This window comes from Crocodylus porosus, unplaced genomic scaffold, assembly GCF_001723895.1.
Source record: "Crocodylus porosus isolate Cpor-Errol unplaced genomic scaffold, CroPor_comp1, whole genome shotgun sequence".
NCBI lineage: Eukaryota > Metazoa > Chordata > Crocodylia > Crocodylidae > Crocodylus > Crocodylus porosus.
In genome coordinates this window covers 67,837,429-67,856,764 of record NW_017728949.1, presented here as the reverse complement: position 1 = coordinate 67,856,764, position 19,336 = coordinate 67,837,429, and the positions used below count along the sequence as shown (strand labels likewise).

The following is a 19,336-nucleotide window of genomic DNA, read 5'->3' as shown; positions in this document are numbered from 1 at the left end:
CCAACAGTGCCACATACATGCGTGAGGCTTTCTCCGACCTGCTTCAAGGAATGCTGCCCAACATTGTTCATCTCGCTTGCAACGTGCACATTCTCTCCCTAGTAGTGTGTGGAACAGCCTGGTGTCCTCCTTCAAGAAAGCTTTCAACCACTGTCCAGGGCATAAGATTCGCTATAGGGACTCCACTGCCAGTCAACATGGGGACTCGCATGCCAGGGTGTCCCTGCCACCTGAGCTTGTCCTCACCTGGTGGAACTTGTGGCTCAACATTGTCCATGACCACACCAAGCACTTGCAGTACTACCAGGAGTTTGCAAGCAACGAGCTGGACATCGCATTCAATACACAGTGCCTGCTGAAGCTCTGCGATTTCTAGGGGCGAGCTGACCTTCAGTATTAAGTGACATTTGTTGCTGACAACGCCACGTGGTTCATGGAGTTCCTGACATAGTATGGAGGGAAGGCAGGCTGTGATCCACCAGGCATACAACAAACTGATGGACTTGATCAGCTGGGTGGAGGACAGGGCATCGCAAGAACTGTCAAGCCGTCCTCAGGAAAACCAGCGAAGATGGGAGATGTTCCAGGCAGCAGCTGTAAAACTCAACCAATATTACAGGTACGACCCATCCCCTCCACTGCGGTTCAGACAGCCGGCTGTCCGCTTCCTGCAAGCTGTTCACATTTTGGACCCCAGCCAAGTGTTTCTCCTGAGCTGGGGCCATCAGCTCCTGAAAGCGATCCCATGGTGGGAGGAAGACCACGATGGTGGGCATGCCGCTTACATAAACTGTGTGCAGGAGTGCAGGATGCCCAAGTTTTGGGACTCTGTCCGTGACTGGTTTCCCCACCTGTATGCCCTGGCCAGGTGCTGTCGCAGTGACCCAGCAAACTCAGTGGATGCTGAGCATGCCAGCTCTGCCTGCAGACAAGTGTTCACCCCACAGAGGCAGGCAATGTCCCTCTCAAAAGCAGCTGGGTACAATATGGTTATAGTTCATGCCTGAACAGCCTTTTTCAAAAGTTAACATGGGTTTCAGTTACCTGCTTTTTTAAAATGTCCTGTAATAAAGTGCACATAGTTGGTGTTCCTTCCAGTTCATGTTGTGCTTAGTACAGGTTTATTTTCCCAATATCTTTCTACATATAGTTGATAAGTGTTGATAAGTGTTGATTTAATAAAGCGTATATAGTTGGTGTTAGTATAGGTGTTGTTTTTAATAAAATAGAAGTTTACAGTTGGTATTTTTTTAAAATCAAAATACCTGTATAGGCAAGCACTAGCACTAAACAAATTAAAAATACATTTAAATATAATAACTTACACCATCGACAAACAAGCTTTTTGCTACACAGCATATCTGACAAATCTGTAGGAAGCAGGGAAAATTTAAACTATTGAACAGTATATGCCCTCTCCCTACTGGCATGACCTGTACCATAATTACCATATGCTCCCTGCCACTCACACTTCCACATACACACCTCCTTACAATTATTTTTTGCACTGTGCTAATAGTGGTGGAAAATTACTGTAGCAATTGTGCTGGGAGAGGACTGTTTCTTGAAACAGTGTGTTCAGACCCATGATTAAAGGGAATAAGGAAAGGGTGAAATCTCAAAGGCTGATGTAAGGTTGCAATGTGTGATGTACAGTAATCAATGTAATGGTTAGGTGTGCTTATAAGTGGAGCAGAGGGTAATTACTTAACTGTCTGTTGCCTTGTTTTGAACAGCCATCCCTGCCTGCCTTGCAATTTCCATATCAGTGTTCTTAATACGTGCTAGATGACCCTATGAGGTCCCTTCCAGCCCTACTTTCCTATGTTCCCAAGTAGAACAGTGGAGAGCCCTACAAGGAGGTAAAAGTATAATAACCGCCAATAATTTTATTCATCAGACCTGTACACAAAACTTTCCCCCCAGTATGAGAAAAAACTCTAAGAAAACACAGATTCTAGTGCAGAACACTATGCACCTGGCTCCAGTGAGGCTTGTGTATGTGTGTATGACCTCTAGGATCTACCCAAAATTTCATCAAGAGAGCATAATCTTTCAATTATGCCAGTAACAGCTAAGTTATCCTAAACGCAAAAAACTAGAATGGCACCAAGTATATTCATAAATCACCACCTCAACTGTTTTTTCTCATCTTTTAGGAGTCCATCACTGTAAAGTAGATGGAAAAGGTAGAACCATAAAGTTCACATATGTGTTTAAATGACAACTAGTTTTAGAAGCTTGCACTTTTTTTTTTTGCATTCTTGTAATATAATCAGGTTTTTTTTAATTAAAATAATAAAAATTCCCAATTCCAGACCAAAATTCCGTAGAACAAATTTAAGTTGTATTTTTAATATAGACACATTAACTGAAAAATACACGCTAAGTTACAAAGCCTTTGTCCAACCACTGTAGCCTATCACTTGTTAACATTAGTCCAAGTAAAACATTTCCAAATCCACAGCTGTGAAAAATGTTATGAACAACAATCATATTTCACTCGAAGTACTGGCATGCAGCTACAGTCCTGTCAGTCAATATAAACTAGCAGCTCACTCCTTGATAGATAATGCTTTGACAAGGTAGAACTTCTGGTGTAACAACCATCCCACATGTGGCTAGAAATGTTCTTGTTCAATGCAGCTACAAAGGGAAAATAATTGACTTTATAAAAGTTTAATTTTTTTTCAGAAGATTTCTTTTACCAGAGATAAATCAATCTGAATAAGGGAGACCACATATAGCAGTTTGTGCCTCTACCAAATAAAGGAACAGAAATAAGGATGATAGTACCTAATCATGAAACAGGAGATTTAAAATGCAGAGAGTGACAAAAAAAAAAAATAAGGGCCAGACCATCTGATGGACTACTATTTCATCTGAATCATGCAGGTCACTTGCATTAAAGGTGACTTTTCATAATCAGGAGAATGTGGAACAATTCTTTGGGCAACAGAAAAATTGAGGGAAAAAGTTGTGCCAACTCACACAAAGGAATAAAAACTATTTCTTCAACCATTTTATCACATTATAATATCACCTTCTCAAGTCTTAAACGTAGAAGGACTTGAAGGTCACTGACCTCTCACTAACTGCGTACATTTCACAACATCTGTGTGTGGATGTTCAATGGTAATCTCAAAACCTGGAAAGTTAAGAATATATTTCAGAACTACAGTACATTTGTAGTTAGAAAAATTCAGAAAAGGACAACTATCTTCAATCCCTCATGTCTACCGTTACAGAACCTCATTAAACCCATCATCTGAAGGTGTCCGTGCAAATATTTTTGAGTATGTCCCAAAGTCAACCAGAGGACATTCCTGTGGTGTTCTGATTAAGTATCACACCTCTAAAAAATGAACTTCTTTACTGAGAACTGGATTTTAGTTAACTAAAATAAGCTAAACTAAAAAGAATGGATTTCATGAACTATTGAGATTTATTCACATTTAGAAGCATCACTCTACATTTTCTGAAACCTAATATTTAAAAACATGCTACTCCTATATTACAACTGATAAAAGTTGGAATTTTTTTTTGCTCATTCAGTCACTTTTTTTGTGGAACTAGATCAGTACCACCTGACCTTGACTTGTTAACAATTCTGTTGTATGCACAATTTGGGGAGGGGGGAGAAAAAAAAAAAGTGAAAATACACTCCATTGTATAGCTTTTATTAAATCGTTCTCATGTCTGCTAACATGACAAATCAACTATGCTCATTTTTGCGGTCAGAGAACAGGATTTATTTAATACAAGAGCTTACGTTTCAAACTGTTACTCAGCACATGCTGATGTAACTGGACTAACTGACTACGACTACAAAATGTTCATTTTGAAAGTAAAGAAGTGGCACAAGTATAACAGGAGGCAAAGTACTTGATATAAAACTTTTACTCATAATTTGAGAAAACCTGCAAAAAACTCATTTGCTACGGCATGCAACTTTGTATAACTAAGCTGGTATTTCTAAGCATGGTTTGGGGATGTATTACAAGAGTAATACTAGTTTACAGAGGCAATCTGAACCCAGATATTGAATTGAAATATAACTGTCCACATTTAAAATTTGCCAAAACTGATTAAAACTATTGTATTTGTGCTTTCTGGATTTCTTTATAGAATGCTTCACAGCAATGCTAGCATTTAACTTTAGAAACATTAAAAGTATACTTAAGTCCATAGCTGCCTTATAAGGAATTCAGTTTAATCCAAAGTAAAGCTATAACTAAGCACTATGCAAAATAGACTTGGTATGCAATTTGATGGGTTCTAGTATTTGTCCTAACGCCAAATCCATTTGAAGATCCGATGCATTTGCAAAGGTGTGCCAACAATATCTTTGATACCCAAGTGATATTTGTCATGGAAGCTTAAATGCTTTTGCTAAAATCTAGGTCTAATAAAAGATATCTGTACCATGAGTTCCGATTCCTTTTACAATGCTACTATAATTTTACCCAAGGAAAAATGTGGGAATTGTTTAGAAGCTTTTAATATACCAGTGTCAACCATTCAGTCAAAGTATTCAATCTTTCCAAAGGTATCCAAATAATTGGTGTCAATGTAATAGATGTTCTTGTCCCACAGAGATCAAAAAAACATACCTAAAGTTTGAAGCATTATTGTTTCAAGTATAACGAGCTCTTGGGCCTGCTGAAGGTATGCCTGAAATGTAAAAAATAACATTAATGTTAAGACCTAGCTAGACATTTATTGTACTTAGCAAAATTCCAAACAAGAAGATTTTTGAGAGACTTGTTAAGGTTACACAGTGCATCTACCTGCTAACATAGCTATGTCAGGGATGTAATTATACTGGTATAAAAATATTGGAGGCAAGATAAAACTTTCACAGTAGACAGTTATACCAACGTAACTGCTGTTGCTGTCAAGGCTTATTTCCTTTGGAACCAGCACAAACCGTATCAGCAAAAGCCAGTCTGGGGCTACTCAACCCCAGCTCACATCACTGCCATCCCAGGCACGTGCAGATGCTGTGCCCAGAAACAACTGACTCCAGCGCAAACAGCTCCAGAGTTTATTTCTTCACATTAATTGCATGTGTAAATAGAGTGTGAAGACTGATCATGTTGAAGACTGTAGTGTTATGTCGCTAAGTCGGTGATTTGTTTGGATCTTAAAATGCTAGCATTTTCTTTAAGCAATTTTTTGACCAAGTTTGTGAGTCTTTATATTCTAATATACATTTCTGCTATGTGAAAACTTCTAGGTGACTCCAATTAAGTCCCAAATTTCAAGAAATCTTCATGCTTCCCTGAGAGAAACCCTATGACTTTGGTGAAAACTCAAATGAGGAAAATGGGACACAGGAAGGTGTGCCATGTGGCTAGTAAAGCTGTAGATTCAAGCATGTCTTCAGTTTTCTTTTTGTTGTTGTTGTTTTGTTTTTTTACAGATCAAAGCCCTGGATGATGACACCAGTTATCAAAACACCTTCCAGTGCAAGATAGCAGATTCGGATTCCTTGTACTGGAAGGTCTCTCTACCATCAGAATGATATTTCCAAACAGAAAAAAAAAAAAAAGAAATGTGGAAAGGAAGGGAATAAGCAGAAGCCCTTAATGAGGGCAAAGTAGAGGCTCCTAACGTGTGGCAGATGGGAGATACTGAGGAGCAGAAAGGACCTGTGACAGGGGAATGTGAGGATGCGTAGTTGGGGAAAGCGGTATAGAGAGTTCAGCCCAAGCATGAAGACTAGGATGGGAATAGCCAGTAAAACTTGAAACAGATGGCAATTGTAGTGGAGAACTATGACAAACTGTGTTTACAAAGAGGTTGGCCTATACATGGCTACAAAGTGTATAACCCTTCAGTTAGTTTCCATTTTTAAAACTACTTATATGTACTGCAATAATTCATGTTCAAGATGAAGCAGTCTATTTTCATGAGTCATGAAGTTGTTACACTACATGGTTTTAAGCCCACAGATAGATATGCTATCAAGTTACAAAGACTGAAATGATTTAAGCATGAAAGCTTCTCCTAGTCTACAAACAGTTAATATTGATCAAGACTATAGCATGACAATTCAGCTATATCTTAAGCAGTTACAGCTTTGCTCAGTCATCACTTCCACATACATCACTCTTTGTATCCAGCTGTGGCTCTTGAGGATGAAGACAGGCATTTGCTACTTTAATAACGTGTTCAAGTTTTCGCGGCTGTTCTTCTACTTTTGCAGCCAAAAACAATGCAGTGGGAGATATTATCTGTAAAAGAGAATTAATTTTTAAAAAGTATACAATTTCTTCTGTAGGCAGGACCTAGTCACATGGGGAGACATGTAATGTAGGAATTGTAATGAGTTTGCATTAAAAATTGAGAGAGTGTGCAAACCTAAACTTAAGAGGAATGCCAGAATTATTATTATTATTTTTTTTATTAATCTGAAGGAGAAAAATATAAACATTAATTTTCACAGGACTGAATCTGGTCCAGAAATCTGTCTTCTAGTTACCAGAATAGTAGTTTTTTCTTAAAGTTTAAGAAATTCAAAGTTCATTCACATTTAGGTACAAAAGTAAATGAGTTATGTATAATACCTTTTAGGATTTCCCAAATACAAGACAGAGTCATAGTTCTGCAAGAAAATGACTGCCACAAATAATCACTAGAGCAGCTAACAGAGAAACTTGGAACGTAACCTGATAACGGATTATAAGTAGGAAACAATAGAATGGCTGCTGCCTGAACAAGAACCACAGGCCTGAAAACTAGCCCAGAACATTTAATCATGAAAAGAGTCACAAAACACAAGTTGTGTTGACAGGCAATGATTTTATTTTATTTTATTTTTTTTAAATGCAGGTTACTTTCTTCAGGAAAGCTTAAACAAGGACAACTGTTAGCTTAAAGAATAAGTAAGAACTCAGGCTGCCAAAAGCTGTACAGTATTTGTAAAATTAAATAGAAAACTACATATTAAAGAATATTGTAAAGATAAAAATATACCCAAAATGTTAACAATTTTCCAGTCCAGTTCCTAGACATCAACTCCTAAAATTAGACTACATGAACGGGACCACTTTCTACTCAACTGAAAGATTAACACTTAAGAGGGAAAACATTTCTCAAGTACATAATAACTGACAATGGAAAGTGTTTCAGCTATACAAACATATGCTGGAGTTAACTCCTTCATTCTTCAAAAAAGAAAAGAAAAAAAAACAAACAAAAACGAAACGAAACTACCCCTCCCCCCCCAAAAAACCAAACAAACCAACAATTCTCCCTCCTCCATGACTTTCCACCGAACTTCCTATCCCCGAAGTTATCAAGAGCAACAAAAGAGTAGTATGGCAAAAAACTGTAGACAGTTACGCTCATCATGGTTTCTAAATATGGTCAACCAACACAAACATAAGAAGCACGGCCATCTTTACAGAAGTCTCATATTTAAAATGGGCACAAATAAAACATTTCTGAGTGGACACACAGTAGATCACATTCATATATCTATTTCTTTTAAATCTCTTAAGTGAAGGCACTAAGAAACGTATTTGTACAAACAGAAAACTCCACCTTGCGAGGCATGTTATCAACTACAGGAATATAAAAGTTTTGAACTATATACACTCAGTACTTGGATGCACTAACACTCCCAAATCAAAGTACGTGCTCTTTACTGTCAAATGGTATTACCAGCACAACGAGGCCACAAGGGTGGCAAATGAAATCATATACAAAGAAAAGCAAGTATAGAAATGAACAAAATACAGACACCTCAAACCACCAACTGATTAGAACCAAACATGTTAAGGAGATGGATAATTCGCGTTTTAAAAGCAAAAGGATCCTGCCTTCTTTTGTAAGCACTGCGATTTAAACTAAAAGACACTAGAAACCAAGATAAAAATCTGACATACCTTAATCCACAAAAATATGCCATTAAAGGACCTATGGTACCCCCAAAGCTGAATCATAGGCAACAATTCCTTCCACAAACCAAACAGAAAAATCTTTTGTGTTCTGTGGACATCAACTTGAAATATGGCAGGGAATGGTTTGAGAGTTAGGGATGTACCTCTGCTGCTATTAAACCACTGTCTAAATTTGGCCAATTTATATGCCTTTAAGAGTACAGTACATTTACACTCAGAAACTCTCTGGAGTTTTGGAAGCTAAAATCTCAGGCTAGGTACAGACACTACACCTTTACCAATGTAAGTGATCAGAAACCAGTCTATACCAGTAACAGAATGAAAGTTTGGCCCACAGACTGGGTTAAGAGTGGTGGAACCCGATCTAAAATTTGGTCTTCTCCCCTTTCCTCCCCCAACTGGCAAATATGCCCCAGCATGAAGACTAGGATAGGCTGTTTACTACCGATCTAAACTATGCTGCTTACAAAATACAGTGCAACTTAGATTCTTCTTTGGATTTTCTGAACGTCTGTACCTAGCTGTAATATACACCTAATAAGGCAACTGCAAAAGCTCAAAAGCTGGAACCACAAAAAGGGCATTTTTACATGTGTTGCTGACACAGCACTGGGTGCTTTTAATTAGCAAGCTGTGCTAATTAAAAGTGCCCATGCATCATGTGCATCAGCAGTGCAGCGCGTCCCTGTGCTTAGAAAACGGCAGCAAGGCACTCTGAACATCGAATGTGCTTTATTTCAAAGCACACCACTCCTATTTTCTCAGTGTGGAGACGTATTGCGCTGCTAATACATGTGACATGCGAGGCTGCCAGAGAGCATCAACTTATGTGCTTCAGCAGACTTGATTAATCTAGCACATCAGAGCAGCCTCCCTGTATGCGTGTAAGTGCCAATGGTTGCCCACACAAGCATGGTATTTTCTATTACCCAGTTACATGCAGACAAACCAGGGTAAAGTTTTGCGCAGAAGAATTCTCACATTGTTTTACTTTATTTCTAATATTCTTAGTGTGGTTAACGTACTTGTTTTTTTTTTTACAGCGGAAAATATTCTTGACTAAAATAATCACTAACCAAAGCATTAAATCATTAGTCATTCCCATCCTCAGTAAATCTATGGGAGATGTTGGACTTTACAGCACTGAAGCTCTGCTTAGCTACTTATCTGGTACAAAGATTACTTTCTTCATCTAACAAGCTATAAGCATGCTCAAACCATCACTGAAGAGCCACTTCTGTGGGTATCCATTCAATCCTGATCTTGAAGGCCTTGTCTAAAGTAGTTTTGGATACTGCTTTACCACTAGTTAACCAACTTTTGGTGAACCAAAGTTAAACCTCAGTCTAGACACTCAAAATGTATTCCTGGTCCAGGCCAATTTTAAAATTGAGTTTTATTTTAGTTTTTAAAACTTGTCAGAAAAAAAACTGAATTCAATTTAGATTGCTTTGAATTTTGTTAGGAAGGAGCAAGTTTACCTTGGACTTTAAAGTACTTATTCAGATAAGAAACGGTTTCCTTACAAAACTCCGGTCTTGGCATGCATATAGGCCTTGGTGACGAATACATGCTCTAGAACAGTGGTTCTCAGCCTTTTTCCTACCAAGACCCATTTGGAAAGATCCATATTCCCCTGGCCTTGCTGATGTCCCTCACTCCTAGCCTGCAGCTCCCTACCCCCACACCATCCCTGTCAGAGGAGCCCCCCAACTGCCCTCATCCCACTCATGATGAAGCACGGTGGCTGCAGTGGCTCCAGCTCATGCAGACTGTAAGTGTGAGTCTGGCCCCAGCATGGGATAGAGGAAGAAGGAGAGGCTTGTGAGCATGGTCACTGGTCTTGGTACTGCCAGCTCAGCTATGCAGCTCTCCCCCAGCTGGAAGGGACATGTGCCTCCCCACCACTCTCCTGCCTTGCCACAGCTCGTGACCCTTTGAAATAGTCTCACTTTTGGGTTGCAACCCATGGGTTAAGAAACACTGCTCTAGAAGATACAAGGACAACTGAGCTAATCATGTTGACTAAACCCCACCCCAAAAGTAGTAAGTGATTAACGGCATTCTGAAGATACTTTATTTCATACATGTCTCAGTATCTTACTTTGAGCATCTCCATTGTACAAGAGGGGCTGGCACTGTATACTTTTTTGTCATTTCTGTAATAAACAGCTGCAAACTATTTGCTTTTAAAAAGGCAGCTATAACCCGTTAGAAAATATTCTGGTAAATTGTCAACCATTGAGCAGTTCAACCATCAAGAGGACCCACTTTTCAACCCGTATCTTTCAAGAATTTGTTGATTTCTGGCAGCCATTAATTTATTCAAAAATAATTTCAACTTCTTAACTTAATTTAAGGAACAAATATTTATAAGGCCTAATGTTTAACATGGTATTAACTGTTTACCATAAGCGAAAATTGGTAAGGGAAATGCGAGCATGCGTCATCTGTACCCATCATGGGACGAAAGTAACATTAAAAAAAGTCCCTTCAGAACAAATACTTTAAGTCCTCATTTGTTTGAGGCATGATCACCTCTTCATGTAGTTCAGCAATCTAAATAGGTGCACTAAATTAGTTTTTCCAATGCATAACTTCTGATTTTGTGTTATATGCATTTACATGAAGAGTCCATTAAATTTGCTACTAAGAATTTGAGGCTCTAATATCAAATCAGGTGCCTTTAATTCTATCCTAAGAAGTTGAAATAGAAGTAATGGAACATCAATAGTTTCCTACTTGTGTATGCTTATGTGGAACTAAAAAGGTGTAAAACTGCTTAGAAGATAAGAAAAGGAAAGTGGAATTATCAGTAACTAGAGAATAAAGCAAGTTCAGTGAATCAACTCTTACTCTATGATGAAACTTGGAATATATGGAATTCAGCTTTTGGGAGCCTGGTTTAAGCTTCTGAAAATTAAGATTGTATAGGAAGCCAAGAGACTTCCATTTTTTCATTCTTCATAGTGTTGAGGTCACCAAGTAGTTTCCCATTTGGACTGTGTTAAGTGTGAATGCTGTTGACCAAAACTACAAGCTAGTAGTTAGTATTCAGTAAATAAAACCATATAAATTTTCTGATTAAAAATGCCTAAAGTTAAAAAAAAGTCAAGGAGCTGCATAGCCCCAAATACTGAAGAGTTAGTTCTTAGATTAAATGTGAAGGTGTCTAAGAATTACACAGAAGCAAAGTACAAAGAAACTGTGATAATGTAATAAAGCAGGTGAAAAATTAAGTAATTTTTCCCTTCAGACTTGAGGGCTTAAATTTGAACTTAGTTTACTGAACTGGAAAAGTAGAGAACTTTATGCACTTGACAATATTTTAAGACCTCTGGCAATCACTGAAATGAAGTCATAAGGCTATTTGAAGTCTGTTCCAAGCCTTTCAGCAGCTATTCAATACCTGCTATATTCATTTTTAACACTCAAAAAGCATAAATATAATTATGTCAGAAAAACAATTTTAAAAATAAGGACCTGAATTGGAGAGGATGACTGCAAGCAAGCTTCTTTTATGCAAACACAGCAGAAATCAACCAATTAAAAAAAAGATGATCCATACAGACATGGATCAGGTCTTGTGGACTGATTGAGAAGAAAACATGTACATGATTTGGGAGCTTCAATTCCCAAGTGGCTGAGGCACTTGGGAACAAAAGTTCTGCTGAAACAGCCCCTGCCCTCATCCTTCAAATCTTAACACCCACCCGAAAACTCACAATTCTTGATATTAGTTATTTGGAGTGGTCATAAAATTTGTCTCCATTACACAGCATAATTTGCCACATAGAACCAGATCTTTAGGATATCTGATGGTAAAATTTGGCAATTCAAAGATAAGGATATTTTGTATAAAAATTTAAATATCTTCCTTTTCACTGAATGCATATTTATCTCATTCTTGGAGTTAATGCAGCTTGTGTGCATTTTTAATGTTTAACCATTTTGAACCACTATGACCAAGCTCACCAAGAGCCAATTATTATGCTTGTATGGAAGCAAAAGGTTAAAGAGGAGGGGAAATGAGTAGTCACAACTGGATTGTCTGGTCAACTGATATTCATTTTTGCTATTTAATACAATTTAGTGGCTAGAAAAGACTGATGAAAATACTTTTTTTTTTTACCTTTTCACATGACTATCTGAAATGCTATAGGGATGTTATGGTGTTTTGTAAGAAAAAGTGGTGGTCAGCAATGCAGTCACTGTATAGAATGGCCCATCCTACAAAAGTTGACAATTTGCACAAGGGGAAACCAAGTATTTTAGAATTCTCTAAACTATACTTATTGTAAGAAAAAGAATAAAACAAGCAGAAATTGGCCCCCCAGAAATTTCTCTCCTCCCAACCAAATTTATGCCACACCTAAACCTTAACTGAAGTCCTTCCTGCAGCTTCTCAGTGCAGCATATAGGCGCTCTACAAGGATTGTGATGTTATAAACAAGCAATACTAAGGCATGTCATTTTGAGCCCACTGAATACATCTTAACCTGGTTATTTGTTATTCAGCACAGCATTTCTGAAGTGAATTTATTAAAAAAAATTGAAGTTTACCTTTGAGTTCAAGAGTTGCATCTGGATGTCTTACTTCTGATTTCCTGTGCACCAAGGAACTCTTCTCCCTTCTCTGCCTTTGAAACCCATTCTGAGAATCTTAGTTCTCCAGTAGAGGGATTACATTTTCCATACTGCCAAGCATGCTACTATACTACATACATAACATCGCCCATTTCCAAAAGGGTATGGACTTTAAAAGTATTCAAATCATTGTTACTGCAAGACAAAATTTAGACCAGTTTTTATTCTAACAAAAGAAAATCTCTTAAAAATGGGTTAATTTTAAAAGCTCATTGCAAGTACTCAAGCAGTCAACTCCAAACTGAGTTACAATTACTAGACATCAGCTGTAAGAACAGTGTAATTTTCTGAAAACTTTCAGAGAGACACTTTACAAGGTTATGTGGCTGGCACCTTCCTTCAACAAAATTACTACAATGTTACCACCACAAAGATTATAAATCAGCAAACCCAGGCCAGTTAAGTCACAGTCAACAGTGCCATTGACAAAGCAGAATCTGAACTACTGCTAAAAGAGGTTAGGCAAACCATATGTGAGCCTCTACTAGTGAAAAAGTGACCCTTTCAAATGTGCAGTAGGTATCCAAACAATGTACAGCTGGCCTATACCAACTATACATACTGCTAACGTAAAATATATTTAACAAGTTTAAAAATAGCTCAGCTATGCCAATTAATTACCAGCATGCTCAACACCAAAATTGTAACTGTATACTCTAAAGTGGTGTTTTGCTGGTCTGCCTATGTCCATATGAACAGTTAACGCATTGTAGAATTTCAAGATTATATATATAACCAGTTTAAAAATGCAAGAACAGAACTGAGCTATTCAGTTTATGTTTCCTCACTTTAAATGCCTCTTCACTATGCGTGTAGGTATAAAACATGAATTAAGTATTTAGCGCTAAAGGAAATTCACTTACTCATAAAAGCAAGGGCATGAAAGCTTGAGATCACAACTGGGGCAACTGTAACTGACACGCCTAATTTTCATGCCCAAACTTCAAATTTCTCATTGCCATGAGTAAAAAGGAACAGCAAAGGGTACAGACAAATGAAAGCAATTACCACAAGTCATGTGGAAGCAATGAGACAATTTCATCTGTCCAAGTCATTGGTATTAATGGACAGAAACTTTTGTTAACTTTAGATGTGCTTCATTCACTCCTGAACAGTAAATTGCCTCCTCCTCTCCTGCTTAAAATGGTGTATTGTCATGGTCTGCCCACAATCCCAGTGTATGTACAAGAACAATTAGACACATACTTGTAAGAAACTCGGCTAACCTTACTTTGAAGATTGCTATTGCCTTGTACAGTAACATCTAGTGATAAATTTCTTCTTGCAGTGAGTGAATGCAATGTTATGCTTTCAACTGGCCAAGCATTCAGAAGATTTTGATAAGTAGTTAGTTTTGGTCTTTGGCCTCTGCCCTTCTATAAAGAACTCGCCAGGTGGCTTGGGAGTATGAATTTAAATCTGACTTGCATTCTCTTTGAGACCACCCCCTTCACCCTAAAAGAATAGAAAGAGAACAAAAATAAAGCAGCGCATTCGATGCCTGTGCACCAACACAAATATAAAAGCCGCTGTCTGATGTTGTAGGCACAGCAAACGCTAAGTTATCTGGCAACAACACTGAGACAGGTTTTCTGAAAGACAGAATGTGCTAGTGTTTAACTTTTAGAGCAATATAAAAATTTACATATTTACCACCAAGAGTAACTTGCAACCTGAATTATCATTCAAACCACTAGTTATTTAATGCAGCTCTCCTTACAAAATCAGTTGTACTAGCAAGAACTAAGTGACCACATTTATTAATGTCTAATAAATGACAGCTGACAACCATCCCAACCACTACTGAGCCTAAATTTTGTTACTAGATTTTTATTTATTTTTTTGTTATCCAATGGATTACTTTACCCTATACACCACCAACTTGAGTTGTGGAAACAACATGTTAAAGAAAACCACCACTCCAAGTGAAATTGCCTCATTTGGAAGAGCTATAAATTGCACACAACAGCCATAAACATATTTTGACATCTTATTGGCTCATGTTCCACATGTTGGCATTTATCAGATTATACACTTATCCATCATAATAAGGAAGACGGATGACATACATAGTTTCTAGTGCTTTTAAAAGAATCTACAACAAGATACCAATAATGAACTTGTCTCTGCCAAAATACACTATGCTTATACGCTATTGTGACAAATGAGTGTGTCCTAATCTTTCTTTTTTTAAATACTTTACTTGCCTTGAAAATAGAAAACTATTTTAGGGAATGACACTTTAATCTAGGCATGTCCTCCTAGCACTTAACAGATTGCCTCCCCCCTAGCATTTTCAAGGCATCACTTTTCTTCATTCAAGTAGTAGTGTCCAAGTATAAGGGACAATCACACCCCAGAACTGTATTTAGACAATTATTCTTGTTATATAAACAGAGCCTTAAATATATAATTTGTAAATGAGGCCTAAAGACATTGCAACTGTTTAGTAATCAGTTTGCTGCAAATTCACCTTAGTCTTCCTTGTAGCAAAAAAATTCAGGATGGCTGTGAAATTTGTTTGGGGATCACCAATGTTCTATGAAGCGATATGGCACATTTCTTACTTTAATGCCCACAAATAACAAAAACAAACAAAATAAAAACAAACTTGATAACAACCCCAAAATAAAAAACACGTTTCACATCAGCCTTAAAAAAAAAAATCCCTCCCCCAAAAACTTTACCATGTAGCCAAGGCCTAGCTTTACCACTCAAGCAACGGACTTCCTTCCATTATCAACTATTTTTATACATGGGATAAGAACAAATATTAAAAAAAGCTGTTTCTTGATACAACCCCCCCTCCAGCCAATATTTTTTGACTTTTACAAGTCATACAACTGACATGAAAAATAGGTTTATGATTTCACATTAATCAGAATCTTAAGCTACAATACCAACCAGTAAGAGTTCAAACACTCAGTTACGACCAGGACTTTTATTAAAGATTTAACATCAAGCTAACTGGTAGGTTACTCACAAGATAACTGGGCCTGCTTGCCAGACTGGATTTATATTTTCTACTATTACTGGCCATTAAGTTACTTGAGGAAGGCCAGTTGTTAATTAATTAATGGTGGTTTTATAAACAGAGAAACTAACAATAATACTGTTGGCTGGTCATGATATGCGCACAAAAGCAAGCAATATATCATTTGTTCTCACAGAATCATAGAAAATTAGGGTAGGAAGGGACCTCAGATTTCAAATCCAATTCTGGAAACTACAAGGCACTAACACTAGCCAGATAAATGTAATTAAAATAAAAGTTACACAGTAACTAATACAAGCTAAGCTGTTGGCCTATACATTTATTCTTCAGCATAACAAGAGAAATCATTAGTCTTTGCTTTAAATAAAGTGTATTTATTTAAATAAAAATTTTAAATAAATGATTTTATAAATAACGCTTCTAAAATAGCTGTTGACACAATGCTACAATCTCCTGAGATATAATGCAACTTTAACCTCCAAGAGTTAGCACACAAAAAAAAGTCGGCTGTTCCCTCCACTTCATGCACACATGAGCATAGATAAGCATGCAAAAATGTACTTACATTCCTATTAAATTTTGTGAAGGAATGATGCATATAAAACCTGTGCATGTAAACAATTGCAGTATTTATTGTAAGTTGAGACCTGAAAGACAGCATTAAGGAAATTTCACATCACCAAAGGAGTAACAAATTAAGAACATCAAGCTACAACTCTCCCCTACTACACGTCCCAAATTGGGACGTCACTTGAATCAGCTCTGCTCAACTGGGGTGAAAGGACCCACAACTGGTACAACACACTCAAGCTAGTGCCTTGTACATTAACATCCAGTGATAAGTTTCTTCTTGTATGTTATGCTTTCAACTGGCCAAGCATTCAGATGATCCCTGGGTTCTTCAGAATGCCTGGCCAAAATGAGGGTTGTAAAGGACCTTGGGAGGTCACATCCAGTCCAACCCCCTCCTCAAACCATGACCAAGCACAACTACATCATCCCAAAGCCGAGGCTTTACCTAAAAACCCCAAAATTCTCCCTATCCTTCATTGGGCTGCATAAGTGGAGGTAGCTACAAGAGATCTGCCACAGGAAGGAGACTCCCCACCTCCAGGAGTATTTCGAGCACCTGTTTAAGCTCGGCTCCCTCTATTAAGCTACAGCAACCAGCAGGCAAGAGCAGGGCCTTTTCTGGTTACTGCTACTGCTGCCTCAGATAGAAAATCATCATAATATTAATAAAAATGTTGACGGCTGAGGGGAAGGGAAAACCCTGGGGGCCGGGAGCTTCAGCCTCCAGCCCGCAGGCCCGATCGGGCCAAGGAAACCCGACCCCGGGGCGGCGCCGCCCGACGAGGGGACTCCTCCGCCAGACAGTGCCCCCGCCCTCCCGCGAGGCCGCAGCCAACAGTGACTGGAAGCTGCGGCCCGGCTCGGCGGATACACGTTGAGGCGTTGGCCCATGTCTTGGATGAGGTTGGCCGCCTGCTGCCGGTACGAGAGCTCCTTGTCGGCCTCGACGCCGCAGCGCCGGGACGGCGTGCTCTCCAGCTGCTCCCGGCTGAAGAACCAGCGCGACGCGGTGCTGGAGCCGCCACCGCCCCGCGCCGTCGAGCCCGCACCCGCCGCCGCCGCCATGGCACTTCCTCCCCCCGCTCCGGCCGCCCCGCCCGTCGCCTCGCCCTCCATGCTGCTCTCGCGAGAACGCGGCGCCTGGCGGCCGTCTAATCCGCTAACATCATAGAGTAGCGAGGCCGCGAGGCCAGAGCGCCGCGCGGGGAGGGATGATCACGTGGCACAGCTGCGCCATACGAAGCGCGGGAAGGACATAGACACCCCTCCTTTCTTCCCGCCTGCTCGGCCGGCGAAGGGTGGGGGCTGGAAGAGACTCCGGAAATGACGTCAAACCCTTTTCCCCGCAGCGCGGATTGGGCAGGGGGGACTCGCGGAGGCAGGGGGCGGGGCTTGGCCTCGCGGTCTTTGTCCTGGCGCTGGTCCCACCCCCACGGCCCCGCCCTTGATGTTTGGAGGCGGGGCTCGAGCCCAGAGGGCTGAGGGGGTGGGGCACGGGGCCTCTTGTAGCGAAAGCCCAGCAGGTGAGGTCCTGGCGCCCCTCATGTTTTCAACTTGGAAGTTTTGGGAAGTCGTATAATGCGCCCAGCACGTGTCGTTCGAGCTCCTCAACTTGGCGACATTTTGAGTTAAGACATTTTGCGCTTCAGACCCACCCCGTTTTGGCTCTCTGATGTCAGGTTCAACTTGATGCTGGATTGGGCACCAGCGAAAGCGGCGCCCGTCTCCCTGGAGAACGTCTGTGCAAACTTCCTTGGACGCTTTTTCTTTAAGAAAGCAGACGAGACTCTGGAAAAACCTGCAGCTGAGAGTCCCGAGGAGACTCTTACCAAGAGCCCTTCAAAATGTCCAACCAAGAGCCCGTCAAAAGGTCCAGCCAAGTCAGCTCAAAGAAGTCCTTCCAAATCAATACGATTGCTATTTACAATATTAATACATTAATGTAGCTACGTTACTCATCTATAATTGACTGGGTACAAAATTCTGGGTTGTTTTGGGTGAAAATAGGGTATCAGGCCTTGGTTCAGGAACCCGTCCCCATTTATAACATTGTTCCTATGGGATAATTGGTTCCAAGTTACGACGTTTTGACCTGAGGTGGTTTTCAGGAACCAATTGTGTTGTAAGTCCGAGGACTGCCTGTGCCTGGCATAATTATTTTGTAAACTTCCTTTTCTCTTCAAGATCCATTTAGACAATATTCACTTTAAAATATATATTAAAGAGGAGGAGATAAAGAGGGGATTGCCCTATAGGCTCCAAAATCCGAGCCAGAGGCATCGAGCATAAATAGTTTTATTCAGTAATAATAGATCTTATTTTATATCTAATACACACAATGCTGTACATCTTCAGAGGCCACATTAATTAATTACCATGAAGAATTCTGTGATCATTAAGTAACGGTTTAATGTAATCAAATATGTTTTCTTGTTATTGGAGAGGTTCCAGCCCGCAGTCTCAAAAGACATAAATAGTGTATTCTCGCTAATATGATAGATCAAGGGTTTTGCAAAGGAAAATTAATTAAGAATGGATTAAAATGTATTTGAGCAATTAAGACTTATTTTTTTCCCCTAAATCCATTCAAACATCTGAAAGAAGCAAAAAGAGTTGGTGGGAAGGTCAGCAGGAAGAGACGCTGTGTAAAATTGAAGATGCCTCTTTCCCCCATGATGTTTTCGTAAAACAGGGCTGTTCTGTCCAGCTTCAGAGCAGCTGGGAGTCACAGGCTGCACCAGTTGCAGGTCCCAAGCCGCACACTAAATGTGCCACATGCTGCAGGAGGCCTCATGCCATGCAGTCTCCTGTGACCCCTGCCACGTGCAGCACCCCCGCCCATGCACCTCATGTGAGCTCTGCCATGCAGGTGAGCTCTCATTCCACCTCACTGCCCTAACTGTGCAAGCAGCAAAGCCCCCTCTTTCACCTGGTGGGCAGCAAGGGTGTGGGTGTATATCCCCATCTCCTGTGCTGCCCTGCCCCAAAGACTGGCTGCCACTGCAGCATTAGGAGCAGTGGGAGGAGTGGCAGCGAGGCAGGAGCCTGCATATCACAATTTTAGCCCTCATGGACTGTATGTGGTCCATAGGTCACCACCTAGACAGCCTTGATTGGAAATCCTGGTGGATAAATAGTCTCAAATAATTGAAGATTTGTATAAAATAATTGTAGAACTATACACTTACAAAATTGAAAGGACAGAAACATT

General features: G+C 39.7%; 1 protein-coding gene across 7 annotated transcripts in view; it reads right to left on the bottom strand.

The window, feature by feature from the left end:
- The window catches only part of CCNT2 (cyclin T2), a 34,251-nt gene extending 17,046 nt beyond the window's left edge, over positions 1 to 17,205 (bottom strand). For 4 of the 7 annotated variants that reach the window (XR_002104493.1, XM_019554040.1, XM_019554042.1 and 1 more), the window contains exons 1-5: positions 16,997 to 17,205; positions 16,118 to 16,199; positions 6,111 to 6,239; positions 4,614 to 4,674; positions 3,086 to 3,148 (exon numbers count right to left, since the gene is read on the bottom strand). Coding sequence is in view for 6 of the 7 variants with exons in the window: in XM_019554040.1 (XP_019409585.1) it covers positions 3,086 to 3,148; positions 4,614 to 4,674; positions 6,111 to 6,239; positions 16,118 to 16,199; positions 16,997 to 17,190 (529 nt within the window). In the remaining variant the exon portion in view is untranslated. Of the gene's footprint in view, positions 1 to 3,085; positions 3,149 to 4,613; positions 4,675 to 6,110; positions 6,240 to 12,473; positions 14,013 to 16,117; positions 16,207 to 16,996 lie in introns of those variants that run through there. The other 3 variants (XM_019554044.1, XM_019554043.1, XM_019554045.1) reach the window with 3 other exon arrangements.
- Between the last annotated feature and the right edge of the window lie 2,131 nt (positions 17,206 to 19,336).